At 39.2% G+C, this 16,400-nt stretch overlaps 1 protein-coding gene across 1 annotated transcript in view; it reads left to right on the top strand.

The window, feature by feature from the left end:
- Window positions 1-16,149, top strand: part of plxdc1 (plexin domain containing 1) — a gene marked incomplete at its 3' end in the record, with an annotated part of 661,275 nt that extends 645,126 nt beyond the window's left edge. The window contains exons 13-14 of the mRNA XM_081393609.1: window positions 15,769-15,908; window positions 16,027-16,149. Coding sequence (XP_081249735.1) covers window positions 15,769-15,908; window positions 16,027-16,149 — 263 coding nt within the window. The remainder of the gene's footprint in view (window positions 1-15,768; window positions 15,909-16,026) is intronic.
- Between the last annotated feature and the right edge of the window lie 251 nt (window positions 16,150-16,400).

Below are 16,400 nucleotides of genomic sequence, written 5' to 3'. Positions count from 1 at the left end.
ACACCGATTGAAATTTCTAGAAACTTGGGGACCATATACAGGCTAGGGGAACTCATATTAATGTTAAAAAAACTCAGAAAGTGAAAATTTCATGTCATGGGACCTTTAAACTTGATGTGTTTTATTGAGTTGATGTGGGTGTTGACAGGTTTGCATGGATTGCATCAGATCATTTGCCACTGAACAGCGCGCGCTCTCCGTGGGCGTTTACATTAGTAGATAATGAGATGCCATGAGAACGACTGACATCTCTCTCTTTTCATACAGATTACATAAATTACATAAATTAGATAATTTAATAGCAGACACTTGAATGATTATAAAGATAAATTGCTCTTGCCTGTGTGACTAGTATTCACTGAGTTTTGTTTAAGTTTAGAGACGTTGTAGCTAGGGTTGCAAAGGGGCGGAAAATTTCCGGTAAATTTCCATGGGAAGTTAAGCTGGGGAATTTTGGAAATATTCATTACCACGGCAACCGCTTGCGCGTCCACTCTGAAAGTAACTGTACACATAAGAGACGGATAGATACATTATTTAAGGTTATTTCTAATCGTTAGAATATTGATATATGAACTTGTTGTCAAGTAAGCCCCGTTGCGAGCATGTATGTCACTCTAAACTTTCAGTGTGCTGCACTGCTCTAGTTGACTTCTGCGCCTTCCCCCCCGAAAATATCACGTTAATTTTGAAAACGTAATTCCGCGTGTCTCAGTCTCACGCACGCTGCACGTGAGTTAACCACGCCTACTTATTTACATGTTGCGGTATACACGAAAAAAAATTATCTGTTACGGTTGACATTTTCTTCCGCGGTAACGATATATACCGTCATACCGCCCAGCCCTACTTATGTGGTAAATAAAGTTATGCTAGCTTATTTAGCATCTAACTTATCAGCTTGCTATCTACTAGATGAATACATTTGTATGTGATATTTGCAATTTAAGCATTTAATAAATATATTTCCCCATAATATCATCAAAACTTACTTCACTTTGTTTAGTCCACAGGCTCAAATGTGTGCCTTCAATAGTCTTGTGCTTTGGGCTTCTGTACATGTGATGGAGGCATGCACAGTGCCAGTAGGGGGTGTGGTCTCAATAGCCATGCAGTAAGCAGTGTGCTATGTGCATGTGATTGAGGAATGGCATGGATATTCAAGTGTATTTGAATGGCATCTGTTTGTTTTAGTCAAGATTATGCTAAAATATTCTTTTCTCAACTATATTTAAGTTCCCTATGAAGAGCCAACCTTCAAATTTGAAAATTCACAGTTAATTCCCATAAATTCCTGTTAATTCCCTTAAATTCCCATTAATTCCCATGGAAAGTTTCCATCTTTGAAAATTCCCATAATTTTGCAACCCTAGTTGTAGCGTTAATACGCCCGTATAAATATAATTAATTATTATTCATAACGGATTATGATCAATAATTAATATTTTAATTATTTTCAGAATTTACTGTAGCAGAATCAATAGTATGATCATTTTATCAGTTCATCCAATGAACAGAAAGCATAAACAATTATTAACTCTAGGAAATATAATATCTTCCTGGCCAAGAAAGAATAATCCCCAGCTAACAATAAATTAAGAAATAATCAAGGGTAAAAGCATAGGTAACTTAGATCGAAGTTCAAGACAATAAATTCATAAGCACATAACACAAGTAATACTTCTCTTTTCAAATACAAACAATACTTTATTGATTATATACTAACACATAAAACTAATATCTAACACAAACACACGCACACGCATACACACGCATTCATACAAGTTGCCGAAAGAAAGAAAGAAAGAAAGAAAGAAAGAAAGAAAGAAAGAAAGAAAGAAAGAAAGAAAGAAAGAAAGAAAGAAAGAAAGAAAGAAAGAAAGAAAGAAAGAAAGAAAGAAAGAGTTTGGAGAGAATGAGTTTAAGAGTGAGATGATGAAATCTCAAGATTCTATGCACTTATAAGACATAACCTGGAACGAACCATCAATCATTAATTTAACCCTTCTATCGTTTCTTAGACAGGTTATTAATTTATATCAATACACCAGTTCAGCTTAAGAGTCTGGAGGTTACTTGCTCGTTTGCGTTCCTTTTGGGAATTCCTTTGGTCAGCGTCAAAGGGGTTTCCCCGAGTTCGTTTGTTGGCTGGTCTCCTCGTGCTTGGCTAGTCTGTGGCGGCCACTCACGTGGTGTGGATGGCGGATTGTTGAAGCGTCTTTGAAGTTGAAAGCGTGCGTTGCAGCCGTGAATCGTGGACCGAAACTTTGCCGCAAAACTTAACTTAGAACCGAGACTCACAACGGAAAAAAAAGGAAAACTCAAAAAAGAAAGAAAATTGAGACGAGAGTAGTAAGATGGCTTGAATAAAGCTGTTGAACCCGTTCTTCTGATCTTAATTTGGGTTCGTTGTCTCTTCGCGTCTACATGGTTACTTGTCTGATTTAGATCTTCATCTCCCGCTGCATTTTTGTTCTGCTCTAAAACATTGTTGCTTTCTTTCTCGAGAGCTCTTCTAAAACTTTGTTCGGGTCTTAAGATTTTAAACTCAAAGTTCGTCTAACCTCCAGGATGAGTTCTGGCCAATTAGACACTGGCTAAATTTAGGAGGTGGCGTTCTTTTCAGTAAATCATGCTTATCTGTGCTCTCCTTACTAACAGAGAGAACAGAGGCCACAGTTTAGAAATTGTCAGTATTATAAGAATACGAAACATTTTACACAGATTTCAATCAAGCCATCTTTTGAATCAAGAGCATATGATCATACTGATATGAAACACAACACACTTTCATTCAAACATCTAACAGTTATAACCATTAAATGACTTACATGGGATTTAAACTTATTAAACATGCACATACATTGTAGAAACAGCATAGGATTATGTAGTTGCATGATGTTCATCGAAACTTGTTCTGAGATGATTTTATTTATTTTGATATGTAAAGTGTGTTGGTGTGTAAAGTTTATGGGGTTTAAGAAATTCCAATCTGAGGTCATGTATAGTTCCTGCTGACGTCTGTTTTGTTCATCTCTGTGGGACCTTGGTCCTTAAGAAAGACGGGGTCTGTTAGTCGCAGGGGTCATGTGACCTCTTGTTAGGGCCCTGAGCAGTACCATCTCTGAACCGATCTGTCTTGCAAAACTATCAAACATTGACAACGTTCTTCCTTAAAGTTAACCGATATAAGTCTTTGGTTGCAGACTCTCTGGAGCCTGGGTGATTTATGGCTCTGGGTTTGGTGATTTGAGTCTGGAATGTGAAGACTCTTTGTGGGATTATGTATGAACAAAATCACCTAAAAGCTTCAATTGTGTTTGGTTCATTCTCGTAGTTACAACGTGCTCCAGAAAAAAAGTTCATGGCGACGGAGATGCAGAAAGCATACCCTGTTTATTTTTTTTTTATTTTACAAAAGCACAATGTTTTGTTTCGATTGTAAGTGGACACATAATAAAGTAGACATTGTACAGTTTATTTTTTAATATTTCTTAACTCTTGTATGACCATAAATGACAGAGTATTTTAAGTCTATTTTGCTGCTATGTGAAAAAAATCCAGCAAAACGCGCCGGCCCGTTTGCCGACAGAGGGTTAATGTTCTCAGAGATATGCTCAACCAATTTGTGTTCGTCTACTTGGATGACATCTTCATTTTCCCGAGTTCCCTCCAAGAGCATGTGAAACACGTCAACAAGGTTCTCAAATGCCTTCTTGACAACCATCTTTATGTCAGACCTGAGAAATGTGGATTGTGGATTGGCCCTCCCCTTCGTCAGTAAAGGAAGTACAACGTTTCTTCAGCTTTGCACATTTTTTCGCAAATTCATCCTGAACTTTAGTACTGTAGCGGCTCCTTTATCTGCCCTCACCAAGGGGAACACAGCTTTTGCTGCACTGCAAAAAATGCTGTTCTTACTTAGTATTTTTGTGTTGTTTCCAGTCCAAAAATCTAAAAATTCTTAAATCAAGAAGCATTTACTAGAGAAGTAAAACTACATAAGAAATTCTATTTTGTTTTCAGATAAACAGAAAGTATCTTAAGTGATTTTTGCTTAAAACAAGCTAAATTATCTGCCAGTGCAGTAAGGAAAATAATCTTGTTTTAAGATTATGTTTTTATTAAGTTTTTTTGAATTAAGTTTTTTTTTCTTACTGCACTGGCAGATAATTTAGCTTGTTTTAAGCAAAAATTACTTAAGTTACTTACTGTTTATCTGAAAACAAAAAATAATTTCTTATGTAGTTTTACTTCTCTAGTAAATACTTCTTGATTTAAGAATTTTTAGATTTTTGGACTGGAAACAACACAAAAATACTAAGTAAGAACAGCATTTTTTGCAGTGTGGGGAACTGAAGCAGAGTAGTTCTTGAACAAACTGAAAAGACGTTTTACTTCTGCACCTATTCTTATTCTCCCAAACCCAGATATTCCCTTCCCATCGTTGAGGTTGATGCCTCGGAAGTAGTACAACAAGCTGCGCCCTTGTGCATTCCTTTCCCACTGCCTTACAACGACTGAGAGGAATTATCATGTGGGGGATCTAGAGTTACTGGCAGTTAAGCTAGCGCTTGAAGGCATTGGCTTGAGGAGGCCAAACACCCATTCCAAGTGCAGACCACAAAAACCTGGAATACATTCAGCAAGCTAAGTGATTCATCTTATCCTACCGCCCAGGCTCTAAGAACCTAAAGCCTGATGTATTGTCCCAAATATATGTAAACACTCCTCAAGAAGATTCTATTACACCAATTATCCCCAGTTCCAAGATTATAGCTCATATCAGGTGGGAGCTGGAAACTACTGTAAGACAATCCCAAGCCCAAGAACCTGACCCAAGAGGAGGGCCAGTCAACTGTCTGTTTGTTCTGAAAGCCATCCGCTCCTAGATCCTCCAGTGGGGGCACTCCTCGCGCCTCCCTTGTCATCCTGGCACTTCTCACACCCTTGAGTTCCTCCAGAGATGGTTTTGGTGGCCAGCTATCAAGGAGGATGTCACATCATTTGTATATGCCTGTCCCACGTGCAACCAAGGTAAAGTCTCTCACCGTTCACCCCAGGGGCTTTTGCACCCTCTTTCCATACCACATAGACCTTGGTTTCATATTTCCATGGATTTTATCACTGGACTTCCGCTGTTACAGGGCAACATCACTATCATAGTCATAGTTGATAGATTACAGGGACTACAGTTGAAAATTAGCCAAGTTGGCTAAACTGGCACATTTACATAAATGTTTATTAATGCGCACTGTCCCTGTAACTTTAAACTGTATAAATAAAAATAAATAAATTCTCCAAGGCCGCCCGATTTATTCCCTTGTCTAAACTACCCACTGCAAAAGAGGTTATAAACCATGTCTTTCGAGTCTTCGGCATCCTACAAGACATTATCTCTGACTGAGGGACCCAATTTTCCTCCTGATTCTGGCAGGCATTTTGTCAATCTCTGGGTTCTATGGTGAGTCTATCTTCAAGGTTTGTCCCGGAGTCCAATGGCCAAATGAAGAGGCTTAACCAAGATCTTGAGACTACCTTAGGTGTATGGTGGCTAACAAACCATCCTCTTGGTCTTCCTTCATTGTGTGGGTGGAATATGCTCACAACATCCTTCGCCCCTCTGCTACAGGCATGCCCCCCCCCCCCCCAACCGCTTATGTCTAATATTGTGCCTTTGATAATCAGTGCTATTGTTTTCACATGTGCCTTGTTCTGTGCTGTGTATTTAAGCTGGTCTGTTTCTCTGTATCTTCGCTTGGTTATTGATGTTCCTAAGCCAGTTCCTAAGAGTCTGGTCTTGCTCCAAGAAGTTTATTTTGTGTCATTTTAACTGAGTTTATTTTTGCTGTTTTAGGAACCTTTTTTCCTGAGTTTTTGTTTTGGAGATTGTTGTTTCTCTTTTTGGATTTTTAGATTCTTTTTGGTCAGGATATTCTTTTTGGTCAATTTTTGTGGTTGCCTTGAAAAAGGGATTTTTGTGCCCTTTTCCTTTTTTTTATAAACTCTTTTGATTCAATCTAAAAAGAGCGTCAGACTATTGGGGTCAACATCTCTCTGTGGCTCAGTGGTGGAAAGACTTTCACACCACATACCTGAGTTTGAGTCCTGGTGCTGACGCCACTGGCTATTATTATTATAATTATTAATTTTTTTTTTTGGGGGGGGGGCTTAAATTGAGTGGAAAAAATGGTCAAAACAGAATAAGTGTGAGTGGAAAAATAAGATGTTCAGAGTGGTCCTTGAAGGAAAGATAAGACATGAGGGTGACATCTGCAATGATTCACAGTCCCCACGCCACAAAATGCCTCCATCGAAGACACAAACACACCAGGGGGGGTTTTCCAGAAAACAAGATTTAAGTCAAGTCAAGTCATCTTCATTTATATAGCGCTTTTAACAATGTAGATTGTCTCAAAGCAGCTTTACAGAGATAAGCGTATAATTTAAGGTAACAGAGATTGTTTCGGCTTTACAGCAGAGTTAAGTTATTTCCATCTAAAGTTAGTTTTAATTGATTTGGTTCCGTCGCAATGATCATTTGTTATTAAATTAGGGGCCGCTAAGATGACACCATTCTCTCTACACAGACTTTAAACGCGAACCTGTGAGAAATGCTGATGGCGGTCACATGCGCATTTAGAATGGGTTCTATAGTTATGTGCGTTAGAATATACGCAGGTTTGGAATTCCCTACAAGCCAAGCCTAAACAAAATACTTGTCTTTCCTTATAAATTTTGATAAGGAATTTTATTTTATTTGTTGCTTTGGGGTAGGACCGCGAGACGAATTTTCCCGACAACGCCTTATCTGTAGAGTGGTAGTGGGATCCTCCATAGGGAGAGACTAGTTGGCACTTCAGCACTGCGTTGTCATCGGTCCAGGTGAAGGTCCTTCGTCAGATCTGGATACGGCCTGGATCCGGCAGGCTGCAGGAAAAACCTTGGGATAAACACAGACACTAAAATTAGCGTAGATGCCATTCTTCTCATGATGTAACGAGTACATCAGGATTTTTGGGAAGTGTTCCCGGTTCCGGCTGACCTAATCTATGCAGCATAACATTAAATTATAGAAGTCTATAATGTATTATGTGAAAGCTAGGTCAAAGAGATGTGTCTTTAATCTGGCTTTGAACTGACAGAGTGTGTCTGCTTCCCGGACAATGGTAGGAAGACTGTTCCAGAGTTTTGGTGCTAAATAGGAAAAGGATCTACCGCCAGCAGTCGATTTTGATATTCTAGGTATAATCAACTGGCCGGAATTTTGAGATCGTAATAGACGTGACGGACTATAATGCGTTAAGAGCTCGCTCAAGTACTGCGGAGCTAAACCATTCAGTGCTTTGTAAGTAATCAGCAATATTTTAAAATTTATGCGATGTTTAATAGGGAGCCAATGCAGTTTTGACAGAACTGGGCTAATATGGTCATACTTCCTGGTTCTGGTAAGAACTCGAGCTGCTGCGTTTTGAACCAGCTGTAGTTTGTTTATTAAGCGTGCAGGGCAACCACCCAGTAGAGCATTACAATAATCTAGCCTTGAGGTCATGAACGCATGAACTAATTGTTCCGCATTTGTCAATGAGAGCATATGACGTAATTTAGATATATTTTTAAGATGGAAAAATGCAGTTTTACAGATACTAGACACGTGACTTACAAATGAAAGATTGGTATCAAAGAGCACACCCAGGTTCCTAACCGACGACGAAGACTTAACAGAGCAGCCATCAAGTGTTAGACAGTATTCTAGGTTATTACGTGAGGAAGTTTTTTGTCCAATAATTAGAAACTCTGTTTTTTCAGAATTTAGAAGTAGGAAATTACAAGTCATCCAATTTTTTATATCCGCTATGCATTCCGTTAATTTTGTGAATTGATAAGTTTCGTTAGGTTTTGAAGAAATATAGAGCTGAGTATCATCAGCATAACAGTGAAAGCTAATGCCATGTTTCCTAATGATATCTCCTAATGGTAGCATGTACAGAGTGAACAGCAGCGGTCCTAGTACTGAGCCTTGTGGTACGCCATACTGAACTTGTGATCGATGAGACATCTCATCATTTACTGCTACAAACTGATAACGGTCAGATAAGTATGATTTAAACCATGCTAGTGCATTTCCCGTAATGCCAACATAATGTTCTAATCTATTTAAAAGAACGTTGTGGTCGATGGTGTCAAATGCAGCGCTAAGATCGAGTAACACTAATAGAGAGATACAACCACGATCGGATGATAAGAGCAAATCATTTGTGACTCTAACGAGAGCTGTTTCGGTACTATGGTACGGTCTAAATCCGGACTGGAAATCCTCGCAGATATCATTTCTTTCAAGAAAGGAACACAGTTGTGAGGATACTGCCTTTTCTAATATCTTTGACAGAAAAGGTAGATTCGAGATCGGCCTGTAATTGACTAATTCTGAAAGATCAAGTTGCGTTTTTTTAACAAGCGGTTTAATCAAAGCCAGCTTAAAGTTTTTTGGTACGTATCCTAGAGACAAAGACGAATTAATGATATTAAGAAGAGGATCTATGACCTCTGGAAGTATTTCTTTCAGTAGCTTAGTCGGTATAGGGTCTAACATACATGTTGTAGATTTAGATGATTTAATGAGTTTAGTAAATTCTTCCTCTCCTATAGCAACGAATGAATCAAATTTTTCCTCAGGGAGACTACAATGCACTGCCTGATGCGATACTGTAGTAGACGGTTGCATAGTTATAATTTTGTCCCTGATATTATCAATCTTATAAGTGAAGAAGTTCATAAAGTCATTACTGCTGTGTTGCTTGGAAACTTCGGTGCTTGAAGCTTTATTTTTCGTTAGTTTAGCCACCGTTTCAAATAAATACCTAGGATTATGTTTATTTTCTTCTAATAGGGTTGAAAAATAAGCAGATCTAGCAGCTTTTAAAGCCTCTCTGTAAGTAATTGAGCTCTCTTTCCATGAAATGCGAAATACCTCTAGTTTTGTTTTCTTCCAGTTGCGCTCCATTTTTCTGGCTGCTCTCTTAAGGGCCCGAGTGTGCTCGTTGTACCACGGCGTTGGACTATTTTCTTTAATCTTCTTTAAGCGCAACGGAGCAACTGTGTCTAAAGTGCTGGAAAAGAGAGAGTTAAACGTTTCTGTAGTAATATCTAGTTCTTCTAAGCTATCTGAGATGCTGAGATGATGAAACTGATTAGGAAGATTATTAATAAAGCAATCTTTAGTAGCAGAAGTGATAGGTCTCACATATTTGAAACACGGAGTCGGCTTTGCAGCCTTGGCTAAATGCAAATTACACGAGACTAGATAATGATCTGAGATGTCATCGCTCTGCTGCAGAATTTCAACGGCATCCACATCTATTCCGTGTGATAATATTAGATCTAGAGTATGATTACGACGATGAGTAGGTCCTGACACGTGTTGTCTCACTCCAATTGAATTTACAATGTCTTTAAATGCCAATCCCAAAGCATCTTTTTCATTATCGATGTGTATATTAAAATCACCAACAATTAGTACTTTATCTGCAGTCAATATTAATTCTGATAGAAAGTCCGCAAATTCTTTGATAAAGTCTGTATGGTGCCCTGGTGGCCTGTATACAGTAGCCAGCACAAATCTCAAACGTGATTTATCGTTTACACTATATATTTTTACATTAAGCACCAATGCTTCAAAAGAATTATATTTAAAACTTGATTTCTTAGTGGTTTTGAAACTATTACTATAGATTACAGCAACACCACCCCCTTTGCGTTTCAGACGAGGCTCATGTTTATAACAGTAATCTTGCGGGGTTGATTCATTTAAAGTAATGTAATCGTTTGGTTTTAGCCAGGTTTCTGTCAAACACAGCACATCTAGGTTATTATCTGAAATCATATCATTAACAATGAGTGCTTTTGAAGTAAGCGATCGAATATTCAGCAACCCAAGCTTTAGCATTTGCTCATCTGTATTATAGCTGTTTTTTATTTGTTGAACATCAATTAAATTTTTAACCTTAGTTGGGTTTAAACGTTTTTTGGATTTCCAAATTCGGGGAACAGACACAGTCTCTATATGATGATAGCTAGGTGAAAGAGGCTCTATGTGATGGGATTTATCTGACCTTGGTGACGCGAGGCCGCTAGCAGACAGTCGGTTTAGCCAGTCTGTCTGCTTCCTGACCTGAGCCCCAGATTGTCATGTTTGAGCTCTAAGACTATGAGCCATATTACTAGAGAGAAGAGCAGCACCATCCCAGGAGGGATGAATACCATCTCTTTTCAACAGGTCAGGTTTGCCCCAAAAACTTTTCCAATTGTCTATGAATTCTATATTATTAAGCGGACACCACCGAGACAGCCAACCGTTAAGCGAACATAATCTACTAACTATCTCATCACTCCTGCGAACAGGAAGGGGGCCAGAGCAAATTACAGTCCTTGACATCGTACTTGCAAGTTCACACACCTCTTTAATATTAATTTTGGTGATCTCCGACTGGCGGAGTCGAACATCATTAGTGCCGACATGAATAATGATCTTAGAGAATTTACGATTAGCATTAGCCAGCACTTTTAAATTTGCTTTGATGTCAGGCGCTCTGGCTCCCGGCAAACATGTGACTATGGTGGTTGGTGTCTCTATTTTCACGTTCCGTGTAATAGAATCGCCAATAACTAGGGCACAATCATTCTCAGTGGGTGTTTCACTGAGCGGGGCAAATCGATTTGTTATGGTAATCGGAACGGAAGAGTGGTTTTTAGATCCGCGACTAGAGCGATCCCTCACTGTCACCCATTTGCCCGGCTGCTCAGGCTCTACTTCAGCCAGAACCGACTCATGTAAAGTGTGCACTATTCTATGCGCATCCAAAACATCTAAAGCACTAGCACTCTTACTATCCTCAATTAAAGTTTGGATGCGTGTTTCTAATTCTGAAATCTTCTCTGTCAACCTAACTGTCTCCTTACATTTATCACATATAAATCCTATATTGTCGACAGAGAAGCCTATACTAAACATGCGACATGAAGTGCAAGTGACAATAACAGGACAAGACATTACTCACCGTGTTTGTTGAGTGATTCTTACTCACCTGAGCTTTTTATGAACTCAAAGGCGCGGACGCGCGGGAGAAAAATAAATAAATAAAATAGCTGAGCGCACGGGTGGCGCGTTAACAGGCTAGCGAATTACTAGCGTTTTGTGTTAGTAGTACTAATAACAAAAGCTAGCGATGTCAGGTTAATCTGAGATGTTGGGTAAAATGTAGTAGTATAAACAACTAGAAATGGTAGTAAAATGATGGTTCAAAACAAAGAAATATATGGCTAAGACGGAGTTTATCGCACCGAATCAAACAAACACACTCACAGCAGGCAGCGAGGCAGACAGGAGCAATCGATCAGACAGCAGAGCAATCGATCAGGCGAGAATTTTTGACAGTCAAGTCAAGTCATCTTCATTTATATAGCGCTTTTAACAATGTAGATTGTTTCAAAGCAGCTTTACAGAGATAAACGTTTAATTTAAGGTAACAGAGATTGTTTTGGCTTTATAGCGGTTCTTTAATAAAGTTATTTTCCAGCTAAAGTTAGTTTTGATTGATTCGCTTCCGTCGCAACGATCATTTGTTTTTAAATTTGGGGCCGCTAAGACGACACCATTCTCTCTACACAGACTTTAAACGCGAACCTGTGAGAAACGCTGATGGCGTTCACATGCGCATTAAGAATTGGTTCTATAGTTATGTGCGTTTGAATATATGTGTGCAGGTTTGGAATTCCCTACAAACCAAGCCTAAACAAAGTACTGGCGTTTCCTTATAATTTTTGATACAGAATTTTATTTTATATTATCAATTCGGGGTAGGTGCGCAAATTGAGTTTCCCGACAACACTTTATCTGTAGAGTGGTAAAGGGATCCTCCATAGGGAGAGACTAGTTGGCACTTCAACACTGCGTTGTCATCAGGTCCAGGCGAAGGTCCTTCATCAGATCTGGATACGGCCTGGATCCGGCAGGCTGCGGGAAAACCTCGGGATAAACAAAGACACTAAAATTAGCGTAGATGCCATTCTTCTTATGATGTAACGAGTACATCAGGATTTATGGGAAGTATTCCCGGTTCCAGCTGACCTAATCTATGCAGCCTAACATTGAATTATAGAAGTCTATAATGTATTATGTGAAAGCTAGGTCAAAGAGATGTGTCTTTAATCTAGCTTTGAACTGACAGAGTGTGTCTGCTTCCCGGACAATGGTCGGAAGACTGTTCCAAAGTTTTGGTGCTAAATAGGAGAAGGATCTACCGCCAGCAGTCGATTTTGATATTCTAGGTATTATCAACTGGCCGGAATTTTGAGATCGCAATAGACGTGAAGGACTATAATGTGTTAAGAGCTCGTTAAGACTTAACGTCACATATACCATGAACTCTCGGTTGATTAACTACTTCTACTGCTTCTTTCTTCTTTTGTTTCAAAAGAATCACGATTTACATTCTTAGAACATATTGCCCCCTACTGGGCGGTTTTGCTCTTTTTTTAATCTTTCATTAATTGGTTCTTTATTACTGTGAACAATGAAACATATGCATTTTATTATAGAAATACATTATATAGATATCGATAGATAGATAGATAGATAGATAGATAGATAGATAGATAGATAGATAGACAGATATTATTAGATATTGTATATATAAAACCTTTTGAATGCATATCTGCGATGTACAATACAATAAAGAGAATACAATAAAATAAATACATTTGAGTAAAAAAATATTGCTTTATGTTATGTTATAATATGCAACTATCAAACATTACACAGGTAGATCTTTACCTGCCAAGGCATTGGTGCCTGCTACTTATTGGCAGGCTGCAGGGTCATCAGCCACCGCTCATTGACGTTTCATCCCTTTAAACCCGGAATGCCTCCTGATGGTGAGGCAGTGACATGTCTCCCTGTCACCCTCTGCAGTATGCCTCTGTGCTAGGTGGTGCCCCAACACATATCCTTCCTCTTTAGCCAGAGCCAAAAGCTACTCTTCTCGGCTTCCTCAGCCAGATCTTTTAGGGCCTTTCAAAGGCTTACTCCAGACACTCCCAGATCTCTCATGAGGTGGACAGCTGGTGTCCCCACAAAGCCGTGGCATCCCACCTCTACCGGGTACATGGTGGTTCTTCATCCAACCTCTGTGGACTCAGCTGCAAGATCTGCATATTTCTGCCTCTTCCTCTCCCATGCAGCCTCCAATCCTGCCTCCCACGAAACCGCTTTGGAGCTGCTGGACCACATCACAATATCTGGACGCAGTCTTGTGTTGGTGATCTCGGTGGGAAACTGGAGCTTCCTGCCTCGGTCGACTTTCATACTGCAGTCCTGAAGTGGTACTCTCGGAGTGGCGCTTATACCCCCTCCACCTTTTTGAATGTGTGGAGTGCCATCTGCTTGCTTCCTGCCTCTGTCCCTCCAGGATCTCTGCCAGCCTTCTCAAGACCTGGTCATGCCGCCATCTATAGCAACCTTAGGAGAGTATCGTCTTGCAGACTGACAAGATATCGTGGAGGTTTACACCCAGGGTGTTACAAATAGAGCAGCATTCCTCCTTGCTAAGCCACAAGTGCAGGTTCTGTGGACAGGGAAGAATGTCGCACGTTGTCCTAATCAAAAAACGAAGCCTTGCCTGAGGGATCTTCCATTGGTCTGCCAAGCTGATGTTTCTGGCAACCACATGTTGTCCATTCCCCTGGCATCCCTCAGCTACAGCCTTGACCTTTTGATGCTCATTCTCCATGTTTGTTACCTTGGCAACGACCAGCTCATTCCTCTCATTCCTGCTGGCATTTGACCAAAACTTTGGGGCTTCTTCACACCCAAGGCCTGCCCTTCCTGCTTGAACTCTGCCGAACTCTTTTTTTGCTGCAGCCTGCTTATTGCCTGGTCAACCTCAGCATGGGCTTTCCATTTACGGCCAGTGTGGATCTGGACTTTGGCATTCCTCACTGACTGATCAGTGGACTTCTTCATCTCCATCACAAGCCTGGATTTCTCCTGTTTGTAACCCACGGTGATTGACTGTAAGGGCATCTGGAGCATGTTTCTTCCGAAGAGACCAGTTTCAGACAGGCATTGCGGCAATCCCAGCCATTTTCGAGTTGGCTTTTCCATCCAGCCTGCTTACCCGGGTATGTTGCATAACGTCTCGGTTATGTATGTAACCCTCCTTCCCTAAAGAAGGGAACGGAGACTTACGTCGGACTGACTGACAAAATTGGGGATCGCTTTAAGAGACCAATCTACTTCGAGTGTAACAAAACGAGTAAAAAAAAAAAACAAGTTAAAGTTGGAGAATTATAATTACTAAACTGAAATAAAAATAAATTAAAGCTAAATAATAATAAGAATGTCACATAACAAAATTACGTAACACTTTATTTTAAAGCATTCTTTTTCATGGTCCATGTAGTTACTATAATAACTTCTAAAATAAATTAATAAAATTATAAATAATTATATTATATTTACATAATATACAGTGCTGGTCAGAATTATTTGCCCCCTTGGTAAATATGATCAAAGATGGCAGTAAAAAAAAAAAAATCTGCATTGTTAATCCTTTTGATATTTTATTAAAAAAAAATCTAACCTTTCATTGAAGTAAAAGAATTGAAACTGGGGGGGAAATCACATTATGAAATAAATGTTTTTCTCCAAAACACGTTGGTAACAATTATTTGCCCCCTTTTATTAAATACTTTTTGCAACCTCCTTTTTCCAAGATAACAGCTCTGGGTCTTCTCCTATAATGCCTGAGTTTGGAGGACACCTGACAAGAGATCAGAGATTATTCCTCCATACAGAATCTCTCCAGATCCTTCAGATTCCCATGTTGGCACTTCTTCTCTTCAATTCAGCCCACTCATTTTCTATAGGGTTCAGGTCTGGGGACTAGGATGGCCATTGCAGATGCTTGGTTTTGTGTTCAGTGATCCATTTTTGTTTTGATTTTGATGTTTGTTTTTGGATCACTGTCCTGTAGGAAGATCCAAACATGGCCCATTATAAGACTTCTAGCAGAGGTTGTCAGGTTTTGATTTTTTTTTATCTGTTGGTATTTGATCGAATCCATGATGTCCAGGACCTCTGGCAGAAAGTTAGGCCCACAGTAGAGTATTTCATTTTACACATGGGGTACTTTTTTATCCCTGTGTGCACTAAACCCATCTTAAGTGTTTTCTGCCAAAAATGCAATTTTTTTGCTCACAATGGAGGCTGTTGCATTTCACCAGCAGAAGCCAGCAACAGTGATAAAACCTGAAAAATCTAATGTCCATTATATTTAAGTATGCAGTATGAGATGAAGAAAAACAATGAAAAGAAGAAAAACAAGTAGCGATTAATAAACAAAATATTGTTGTCTGGTGTCAGTATAAAGCCCAAGCCATTTAAATAATAACCATTTAAATAATAACAAAAAAACTTTCTTAGTGCACTATTAAGGTATACTGTTTGCAGCTGTTTTTATATGTTCAATTTGAATGCAGCCTCTGCAACAGATTAAAATGCTGCTTGGTGCTGCACTGATATAGACTTCATGATTTTGCTTGTGGTTCACCATATATATGAATCATCCATCTGTCTTATGTGCTCTCTGTGTTCATTTAAACTTTAGCACATCCATGTTTTTGAATTAAAACATTTTTGTATTTTTCGAACTGAAAATAACCACTTTGTGTTCCTGTTTATCACTGCTTCACTTTCTTTTACACTTTCAGGTGAGGAAGAGGCACCAGAACACACAGCCATCATTGCAGGTGTAGTTGCAGCTCTGGTTCTACTGGTGTTCTTGACCCTCTTGGCTGTCTACTACATTAACACACATCCAACTGTTGCTCCTCCTATTTACCTCATGCAGGTAAGCACAAATCCATCCATCCATCCATCGCTTTTACTTTACTCTCCAGATCAACTCGTCATTTAAAATTAAATAAAATTGATTGTTGTTATGCTGTTGTGGTGTCTCTTATTCACAGCGTCACACCAATAACTATTGGCCCTCCATGAAGTTTCGGAATCAAGGATGCCATTCCAGTTATGCTGAGGTTGATCTTGGGGGTTATGAGAAAGAGGGCTTCATTGAGGCAGAGCAATGCTGAGAAGGCATGAACTAAAGAAAGAGTTTTTTTTTTTTTTTTTTGTGATTTTAAGAACAAGACAAAGGTACAATGAGAAGCCGCATTGTTAAGAGATCACTTGAGACTGTCATTAATGTTTTGTGAGCTTTTCTCTGTCTCCCTACAGTTAGCAGACACCCTGCAGCATATTTTATGCTGTTTGTTTATGGTAAAATAAGGTTTATTTGTTCTAAGAAGTAGTAATTGTAAAGAAGATGACCAGCAAATCTGCT

This window comes from Scardinius erythrophthalmus, assembly GCF_964197995.2.
Source record: "Scardinius erythrophthalmus genome assembly, chromosome: 18".
NCBI classification, from domain to species: Eukaryota; Metazoa; Chordata; class Actinopteri; order Cypriniformes; family Leuciscidae; genus Scardinius; species Scardinius erythrophthalmus.
Note: the sequence above shows the minus strand (reverse complement) of the source record. Positions and strands in the feature narration are given on the sequence as shown.